The sequence below is a fragment of the Dendrobates tinctorius genome, unplaced genomic scaffold (assembly GCF_039654945.1).
Source record: "Dendrobates tinctorius isolate UK_male_01 unplaced genomic scaffold, ASM3965494v1 ptg000029l, whole genome shotgun sequence".
Classification (NCBI taxonomy): Eukaryota; Metazoa; Chordata; class Amphibia; order Anura; family Dendrobatidae; genus Dendrobates; species Dendrobates tinctorius.
The window spans coordinates 6,248,419-6,258,795 of NW_027361697.1; the positions used below are offsets into that span (position 1 = coordinate 6,248,419).

Genomic DNA, 10,377 nt, shown 5'->3' on the forward strand with positions numbered 1-10,377 from the left:
AAAATTTGTGCAAAATTTCAGGTATGGACAGGAAAATTATTGTATAAAAATGTAACTTTTTAAAAAGTACCCAAAGCCATATAGGCTGCCTCTATATTCACCCAAAAAGGTGAAAAGGTGTTAGATTGGCAGATTGTAACATATCATAGATTAAAAACACTTATGGCGACTTTATTCACGCTTAGAACTAATGGCAGCTGGAACATATTCATCTATTTTATTTTATTTTTTTGCTAAAGGACCATTTACATTTAAAATCAGTCATGTTATCAGGTGGCCGTTTTAGCAAATGACTAATCTATCTAGAATGTTTACTAATACCTGATTCCTATTGGCTGCTGGAAGTCCCTCCCCTTTAGAATGTTCGAGTAGGGACCTCGTCATCGTCGTCGTGGAAACAGTATGTTGATGGAGTGACGACAGTTGGAGAGACAGCATCTCTTTTTGCGATTTCCCATACCTTTTATGCTTTTTTGTATTTATTTCTTTTTTTCTCCTCATTTATTGAGTTCAGATTTTTTAGCAGGACATTTGTCCTCATTGATTTAAGTTTTTTTAGCAGGACAGAAAGTCATCATGTCAGGTCAGATCATACAGCTAGTAACATAATGTATCACTGTCACTGCTTACAGCATATAGCATGAATATAATAGGACCTGTCCCTTTATATGTCATAGATAATTCGGTTTCCTTTACCTAGTATGAATGGCACCTTTCTCCTGATTCTGACTCTGTTTTTCTTTTGCTCCTCTCCGTTTCAGAGATATGGCCTCCTTTTCTCTGTATATAAATCCAGTCATTTTTAGCCAAGTAGGCATGATCCCCAACTCTTGTCTGTGGGTGTGCTCTTGAGAATCATGCCCAGTAGGTTAACAAGACTAGGCTAAGAAGAGGGGGTCATATTTCGGGAACAGGGAGGAGCAGGAAGAAACAAAATGAACGCTGGATTCAGGAGAAGAGCGGCATTTAAATCTGGTAAAACAAGTCATGTTGGTGGCAAATGACAAGTCTTCTTTAAAAGTATTTCAAAGGCAGGTAAAGCCATGATATATAGCTACCAGGTAAAATGTATTTGGTCATAAATGTCTGAGATAAGGAGGCAACCAATGGTCGTTGGGCTCTTCCATGACATTTATGAAAGTAAAAAAACAAACAAGTATGACCAGTTTTTATTGCCCCAAAATGGCCAATGCAGTTTCTTACGGCCTCCCTCTCTTATTTACAGCTACAAGTTACTAAAAAAAATATCTCATCTGCATGTCAGGTATCCAATGATTCCATTAAAAGGGACACTAACATAAATGTAGCTTTGAAATTAGTAGGGAAATTCAGATGATTGTTCACTTACATCAATATTCTGAAAGATAATTTTAACTATTCATCCACATTTTCCACCATTATCTCCTAATAAGCGAATAGAAATGACCCATTAATATAGATGGATAAGGGTTAGGCATAGACAAATGTGCTTGGACAAGGTGTTACCTGAGCACGCTCGGGTACTAACAGAATGACTTCGGTGTGCTAGAAAAATATGTTTGAGTCCCTGCGGCCGCATGTCTCGCGGATGTTCGACACCCGGAACACATGCAGGGGTTGTCTGTTTGTTAGGCAACCCCTGCATGTGTTGTGGATGTCGGACAACCACGAGACATGCGGCCGCAGGGACTTGAACATATTATTCGAGCACACGGAAGTCACTCGGTTAGCACCCGAGCATGCTCAGATAACACCTTATCCCAGCACATTCACTCATCACTACGAGGGTTCAAATGCCATCAAGGACAACATCTGCAAGGACTTTCTATGTTCTCCCCGTGTTTGCGTGTGTTTCCTCTGAGTTCTCCAGTTTCTTCCACACTTCAAAGACATACTGATAGGGAATTTAGATTGTGAGCCCCAATGGGGACAGCGATGATGATGAGGAATGTAAAGCGCTGTGAAATCAATGGTGCTTCATGAATGAGTAAAATAAATACAAATAAATAAATACATTTGCAGATGATTAAAGCTTTAATACACGCCAATATTTCATTAGCTTTAGTTGCAGCAGACTGGCATTGGGTACTATAATTTAGAAACCTACTCCTTAAAGAGCAATCATTCCCGAAATATCTAAAATTCAAAAAATTGACACCCCGATTTCTCTGTGTACATATCGTGTCTTCCTCCGTAAGTAATAATTTTAATATTTATTTTCTACAGGCATTAACATTCTGCTAGGGCAAATCCAGGCATAAGAGAGGCCTGCTATACCAGACAATGCCATAGAGCAAAGAAGAATTATTCTCCAGAGGCTGAGAGCTCTTGTGGCGGCACATCCTTATAGAAGGAACAGGCGTTGAGATATATAGATGTGAGGATAAAAGGTATATGAGAGCCTTATATACACATGACCCCGCACACGTCTATGTGACTCCAAGCACCTAATATTCTGATCGGGGAGAGGGAATGCTGAACCTCCTAGCTAAAAATCAAGTAGTTACACTATTCCCTGCCTCAGTCATGTGATACTGACACATTTCTATCTATTTATATAAATATTATCACAACATAGCACAGTACAATCTAGCTATCCATCCCATATCTATCTATTACCTATCTATCTATCTATAATCCAAAAAATGAACGCAGCACTCCAACATGGAAAGTGGATGTAGTATTATTGGCCCATGTGCAATGTTTCGGTCCAAATGTGGACCTTTCTCAAGCCTATCTATCTATATATCTGTCTCATATCTGTCTATGTCTATCTATCTATCTATCTATCTATCTATGTGAAAAACACATGCCAAAACCAGTAGTGCTAAAATCATATTCTGTGTCATGCAAGTGGAGTCCATTTGGTGATTGGTCTTTAAAATGAAAAATATAATCCTGACTAGCTGAAGAGCCTGGGGGCTGCCCGGGCATAGTAACTAACTATGGTTAGTTATAACAAATTATAATGATTATATCTATATATATAAAGCTGAGTGTAGAGCCCGCTCAAGTGTGTGTATGTATGTATGTATGTATGTCCGGGATTGGCATCCGCACCGTCGCAGCTACAGCCACAAAATTTGGCACAGTCACACGTCTGGACTCCAAGAGTGTCCTAGGCTATGCTGTGAGGCGAAATTTTAAACCTGCGCATTCCAATTCACCAAACAATTTTGCCCCTATCTACATAATGGGGAAAAAGTGTGTGTATCAAGCCCCGCCCCTCATTATGATGTCATAACGGTTGCCATGGCGACGCTGATGTCATCATAGGTTGCAAGCCCCGCCGCTCATTATGATGCCATAATGGTTGACTATGGGATGGAGGATGTGTGATAGGTATATAGGCACTTGACTATGGGATGGAGGATATGTATGATGGGTATATGGGCACGGGACTATGGGATGGCGGATATGTATGATGGGTATATGGTCACGGGACTATGGGATGGAGGATATGTATGGTGGGTATATGGGCATGGGACTATGAGATGAAGGATGTGTGATGGGTATATGAGCACTCGACTATGGGATGGCGAATATGTATGATGGTTATATGGGCATGGGACTATGGGATGGAGGATGTGTGATGGGTATATGGGCATGGGACTATGGGATGGAGGATGTGTGATGGGTATATGGGCACTCGACTATGGGATGGAGGATATGTATGATGGGTATATGGGCACGGGCCTATGGGATTGTGGATATGTATGATGGGTATATGGGCAAAGGACTATGAGATGGAGGATAAATATAATTTGCTATAACTAACCACAGTTAGTTACTATGCCCGGGCAGCGCCGGGCTCTTCAGCTAGTTCACTATAATATCCCACATCATCCTGTGAGCCAGAGCCACCGGACTACTACCACTAGTATCCCATATCATCCCATTAGCCAGAGCCACCAGACTACTACCTCTAATATCCCACATCATCCCGTCAGCCAGAGCTACCGGACTACTACCCCTAATATCCCACATCATCCCATCAGCCAGAGCCACAGGACTACTACCCATAATATCCCAATTCATCCCATCAGCCAGAGCCACCGGACTACTACCACTAATATCCCACATCATCCCATCAGCCAGAGCCACTGGACAACTACCACTAATATCCCACATCATCCCATCAGCCTGGACTCAGAACCAGAGCGCTGAGTGGAGCGGTCCTAACTTCCATACCGGGGATCCCTTTAAGAGAGGCCTGGCGTCTGAACCAGAGCGCTGAGTGGATTTGCCCTGACTTCCATACCAATGATCCCTTTAATAGAAGCCTGGGGTGAGTATCAGAGCGCTGAGGGATTTACCCTAACTTCCATACCAGAGATCCCTTTAAGAGAGGCCTGGGGTCAGTACCAAAGCGTAGAGTGGATTTTCCCTCACTTCCGTACCGAGCATCCCTTTAAGAGGGGACTTGGGTCAGAACCAGAGCGCTGAGTGGATTTGCCCTAACTTCCATACCGGGGATCCCTTTAAGAGAGGCCTGGCGTCTGAACCAGAGCGCTGAGTGGATTTGCCCTGACTTCCATACCAATGATCCCTTTAATAGAAGCCTGGGGTGAGTATCAGAGCGCTGAGGGATTTATCCTAACTTCCATACCAGAGATCCCTTTAAGAGAGGCCTGGGGTCAGTACCAAAGCGTAGAGTGGATTTTCCCTCACTTCCGTACCGAGCATCCTTTTAAGAGGGGACTTGGGTCAGAACCAGAGCGCTGAGTGGATTTGCCCTAACTTCCATACCGGGGATCCCTTTAAGAGAGGCCTGGTGTCAGAGCCAGAGTGCTGAGTGGATTTGCCCTGACTTGCATACCAATAATCCTTTTAATAGAACCCTGGGGTCAGAATCAAAGCGGCGAGGGATTTGCCCTAACTTCCATACAGAAGATCCCTTTAAGAGAGCCTGGGGTCAGTTCTAGAGCATTTGAAGGCAATTGCCCTGACTTCCATACCGGGGATCCCTTTAAGAGAGGCCTGGGGTCAGAATTAAAGCCCTAGATGGAATTGCCCTGACTTCCATACCAGAGATCCCTTTAAGAAGGGCCTGGGGTCAGTACCAGAGCGCAGAGTGGATTTGCTCCGACTTACATGCCAATGATCCCTTTAAGAGAGAAGATATGCCTATGGGATGGAGGATGTGTGATGGGGATATAGGCACGGGAGGGAGGGATTCATTTCTGTCATGTGCTCTGTGCTCCTGTCAGGGGGGCAGACAGTGGCTGGGAGCTTATGTTCCCAGGGATGCTAGATTTCTCCCACCTTGTCACTGTCTGCTGAGGTGTTGTCAAGTGGGAAAACTGTGGGTCATAGCAACCAATCACAGCTCAGCTTCTTTTAACCAGCTCTGGTGAAATGAAAGATGCTTCGTGATTGGTTGGTGATACACACACACACATTCATTTTTATGTATAGAGATTGCAATTTTTTTCCTCTATTCTTAAAATACGGAATCCAGACAAACCCTATACTAATGGATAATCTCCTCTGCTTCCATTTGCATAACTAATGCAGCAGATCATTTATTCCTAAAACGGACAAGACAGAGTTTCTGAACGGACGTGTGAACGGAGCCCGAGAAGAGCGGTGTGATCATCTTCCATAGGTAGTCTATGCGTATTCATGGGTCGACTGCATTAATATGTCTTTATCGTCTTTCTCTTTTAGTAGCGTCCTTCATTGGTCTTCTCTCTTGATTTTCAGAATCCTTGCACAAAAGACCTGCGGATAGTGGGGTTTCTGCTCTTCGTATAAGACAGTACGACCTGCCCTGAGACAGTCGGCGTGGGAGGAGGTTTCAGCCTCTTGAGCCTTTTTTTCCTCCCCTCCATGTTCAGCTCAGATCCTCCTACCTGGGGGCTGTGCCTTGTGCACACACAGATATAAGGCAGGATCCTTCTGCCAGGGAATCAGTATTACAATCTTCTGCTAGGGATTTACACTGATACGTTCACCTGCGAGAAGACCCTGACACCTATCCGTACCCGCAGAGGACAATGATGTACCTGAATTCCTTTAATCCGGATGCTTTTTTATGCGACAAAGCGAAGGAGCTAAGATCATCCATTGGCACTTTCATTCACAAAGTGGATGTTGGGCACAAGCTCATGCCCTCCGGCTTGTGCAAAAAGAAGGACAGTCACAGGTAAGATAATGACTAAGGCGCCGATTGCTATGCATGCAGTTAATTATGCTCCAATCGACTGAAAATGATTTTTTCATTAAAAAAATTTCCGCTCGGAACTGTAGAATTCTGCGGAATATGTTGGCGCTATAGAAATAAACTGATTGTTTCCCATTAGATCACTGATATCGTACACGTGCAGCAGGCTATTCCATGCAGCGTTATTCTCTGCTGTCCGCAGCTGCAGATGGAGGGGGTTTTGTTGTAGCGCCGTACATAACTGGCTAGGATGTGCGTGGGTTAATTCTCCCCCATCTGCGTATATACAGAGCGCTCTGAAGATATACACGGTGCTGCGGAAAAAGTGTCAGCTGACTCTTTTCATTGTGCTCCATTTAGTCCTCGCAAGTCTTGGCTCAAAAAAAGCGAAATTAATGTTTAATCATGTTATTACAGATTCTGTATCAATGCAAACTTTATTCCTCTCTCTTCCCAGAAACTGTACGAAAGAAGCCATGAAATGGAAAGAATCTTTCAATCAATTGCTAAGCAGCAAAGGTGAGATTTTTTCACATTCATATATAATTATAGGGTGGGAAAAAAATATATCAGGGGGTTAAGAAAATGCATGTAGGTGAGTGCCGTCTTCATGCAGAAGGGCACAAATGTTTTGGTACAATAGAAATAAGGAAAGAAATAATATCGCACTATATTACTTTATAGAGTATTATGTTACTGTGTGCAAAGCAGCAATTAGTAACATAGGGGTAAAACACATAAAATGTATCAAGGAAATGAGCAGTGGAAGTCATATCTAATGTCTTGCCCTTTGCCTGCTCTATAGATGGTTTGTCGGCTTTTCGCACCTTCCTGAAGACAGAATTCAGCGAGGAGAACCTGGAGTTCTGGGTCGCCTGTGAAGACTACAAAAAGACGCCTTCAGCGAATAAACTTCCTGGCAAAGCTCAGTGCATATTTCAGGAATTCCTGCAGATCGGAGCCCCAAGAGAGGTAGGAAATGAGCTAGAATTAGGCATGATAACAAAAAAAATGAGGTTCCTGCAGTGGAATCCCAAATATCCTGGAACGGTAGAGCTAAATCATCGCCACGGGAATAATACACATCCTAGTAGAACCATTTATTATAAGTCATGGGGGCACATGGTTCCTGGACGTTCCACCATTTATCTTGTTACTAAAGTCACTTTCTCCATGCCTGAAGTGGCTGACAATATGGAACAGCAGAATACATTTAAGACTATACATTCTTTGTGACACCGCTTTGCTCTTTCATCTGAAATGAAAAAAAAAAGATTACTTAGCAAAGGAATGTTTAAAGCAGAATTGATTTCCAAAATGTAGGATTTGCACCGTATAGGACTGATTTATAGAATCGATACAGCGGGAATTCTAGGGCTACGTTCCAATCATGAGGTTTTAGTGCAGATTTTCTGCACCTATTAAGCAAAACAGATTAATTGCATTTCTTTTTCTTCCAAGAATGTGCAGCATAAAAAACTCATCTTGGGAACTTAACCTTAGGGAAGGTTCACACGTTGTGTATTTATTTGGTGTGCATTTTTTCATAGCAGCAGAATCCGCGTGTGTTTTATGCAGCTGTTTTATTTCCACTCTGATTCTGCACCAAGAGTGCACAGAACGTGGATGAGATTAAAACTTTTTTGCTGTTACTGTAAAATGCGGTGGATTTTAGGGATGGAAAATCTCCACCAAATCCGCGACATGTGAATCTATTCTTTGGGATTTGTTTGTATGAAAAGTCACACATAGTATAGGCTCGATGCACTGCGCTGATGCAGATCTAGTTCTGGAATGTTCTGTGCTTTGTGTTCTGCGGATTTACATCTCTATGTGATATGTGTGGTTTAAAATAGAATTGCAAGTCAATCTATCGCATTATCTAGCCACGTATTCCATGACAACTCAGCTCTGCTATGGCTTGGTGCTGTAGAATTGTTTGCTCCATATCGAAGACTCACAATGTTAATGTCTTTGTATTTTCTTCTTTAGGTCAATATTGATCACCAGACCAGAGAATTCACTCGTCAGCAAGTAGCAGTCGCCTGTCGAAATTGTTTCGATGCGGCACAAGAACAGACCAGAGTACTAATGGAGAAGGACTCTTACCCACGTTTCCTAAAATCACCCCTCTATCAGCAAGTCCTAACACAGTCATCAATTAGGAAATTAAAAATATCTTTTACATGAAGCGGAATGAACAATGTGATGGAAAAGACATCACCGAGGTCACAGTAGATGAACCTAAACCTGGTTCCTGACATCACCCCATGCCATTTATTCTGGAGACTGGGCACTGATCTGAGAGAGAAGGCTTATAAGTTGAATCCATCGTATTGGGGACCCAAAAGAAGACCCAAAATGAGTTTAAGAATCAATGGCGCCTTTCTCTTATCCATGATCAGCCATGATGTGTTGGTGCTTACATAAACTGACACCTGTAATTCTTCATTTGCATGAGGATATTTCCAGGACTGACACCATCTTCTCCAGGAGACTCCAGAAGTTTCATTGTGATCCCTTTCTTTTGTCTCCATGTTTGTATTATGTGTCTGGGATGATAAGTGTCAAATTCTTCCGCAATTGTTTTTTTTTCCTATTGCCAGGAAAGAAATTATTTTCAATGGCGAGGTAGACGACTAAATGGTCAATCATCAGGAAATGGTCTTGAGACTTGAGACTCGGAGGCTGTCAAGTATATTAGCAGTAGTAATTCTGTTATCCAATTACTATAGCAAGAAGAGTGTGAGTAAATAGGAAGCGATGTATAATGTGAGACACATTCTTGGACTCAGGGCTACGGCAAACAGGAAACAGACACTTGTCGAACTTGTTTGGAGTGTGGGCAGCGACCCCATTACAGTACCTCTACATCTGTACTATACTTGTATGCAGAGTATGTCTGTGTGCAATGGATACATTGTATTTCTGGTAAATACAGCGATTTTTGTGTATTTAAATGTATTAAACTGTTAACTTAATAAATATTTTTTTAAACACATTTTTGGCTTGTGTTTTTTTTTTGCATTTCTACTGGGAGTTGTATATTATGATTATAGTATTATTAATAAACTTACAAGTATACAGTGGGAACGGAAAGTATTCAGACCTCTTTAAATCTTTCACTCTTTGTTTCATTGCAGCCATTTAGTAAATTCAAAAAAGTCAATTTTTTTCTCATTTTTGTATACTCTGCACCCCATCTTGACTGAAAAAGACAGAAATGTAAAAATTTTTGCAAATTTATTAAAAAAAGAAAAACAGAAATATCACATGGTCATAAGTGTTTAGACTCTTTGCTCAGACACTCATATTTATGTCACATGCTGTCCATTTCCTTGTGATCCTCCTTAAGATGGTTCTACTCCTTTATTGGAGTCCAGCTGTGTTTAATTAAACTGATAGAACTTGATTTGTAGAGGCGCACACCTGTCTATATAAGACCTCACAGTTCACAGTTCATGTCAGACCAAATGAGAATAGTGAGGTCAAAGGAACTGGCCAGGGAGCTCAAATACAGAATTGTGGAATGGCACAGATCTGGCCAAGGTTAGAAAAGAATTTCTAAGAGCACAGTGGCCTCCATAATCCTTAAATGGAAGACGTTTGGGACCACCAGAAGTCTTCTTAAACCTGGCCGTCGAGCCAAACTGAGAAATCGTGGGAGAAGAGCCTTGGTGTGAGAGGTAAAGAAGAAACCCAAGATCACTGTGGCTGAGCTCCACAGATGCAGTAGGGAGATGGGAGAAAGTTCCACAAAGTCAAATATTACTGCAGCTCTCCACCAGTCGAGCCTATATGGCAGAGTGGCTGAACAGAAGCCTCTCCTTAGTGCAAGACATATGAAAGCCTGCATAGAGTTTGCTAAAAAACACATGAAGGTCTCCCAGACTATGAGAAATAAGATTCTTTTGTCTGATGAGACAAAGATAGAACTCTTTGGTGATAATTCTAAACAGTATGTGTGGAGAAAACTAGGCACTGCTCATCACCTGCACAATACAATCCCAACAGTGAAACATGGTGGTAGCAGTATCATGCTGTGGGGTGATTTTCAGCTGCAGGGACCGGACGACTGGTTGCAATTGAAGGAAACATGAAGGCAGCCAAGTACAGAGATATCCTGGATGAAAACCTCTTCGAGAGGGCTCCGTACCTCAGACTTGGTGTAAGGTTTACCTTCCAACAAGACAATGACCCTAAGCACAGCTAAAATAACAAAGGATTGGTTT

At 42.1% G+C, this 10,377-nt stretch overlaps 1 protein-coding gene across 1 annotated transcript; it reads left to right on the top strand.

Annotated features, from left to right (window-relative positions):
• Positions 1 to 5,700: 5,700 nt before the first annotated feature.
• On the top strand, positions 5,701 to 9,146 carry LOC141085776 (regulator of G-protein signaling 16-like). The gene is made up of 4 exons (XM_073571342.1): positions 5,701 to 6,127; positions 6,603 to 6,664; positions 6,951 to 7,117; positions 8,138 to 9,146. The coding sequence occupies exons 1-4, from the start codon at positions 5,979 to 5,981 to the stop codon at positions 8,333 to 8,335; spliced, it is 576 nt and encodes a 191-aa protein (XP_073427443.1). The 5' UTR covers positions 5,701 to 5,978; the 3' UTR covers positions 8,336 to 9,146.
• The last annotated feature ends 1,231 nt before the right edge of the window (positions 9,147 to 10,377 follow it).

Bases quoted from the DNA above. Each gene is read 5' to 3' on its own strand.
- LOC141085776 (XM_073571342.1), top strand. From the start codon at position 5,979: ATGATGTACCTGAATTCCTTTAATCCGGATGCTTTTTTATGCGACAAA. The intron at 6,665-6,950 runs GTGAGATTTTTT...CCTGCTCTATAG, and splicing joins TCAATTGCTAAGCAGCAAAG to ATGGTTTGTCGGCTTTTCGC. The intron at 7,118-8,137 runs GTAGGAAATGAG...TTTCTTCTTTAG, and splicing joins AGATCGGAGCCCCAAGAGAG to GTCAATATTGATCACCAGAC.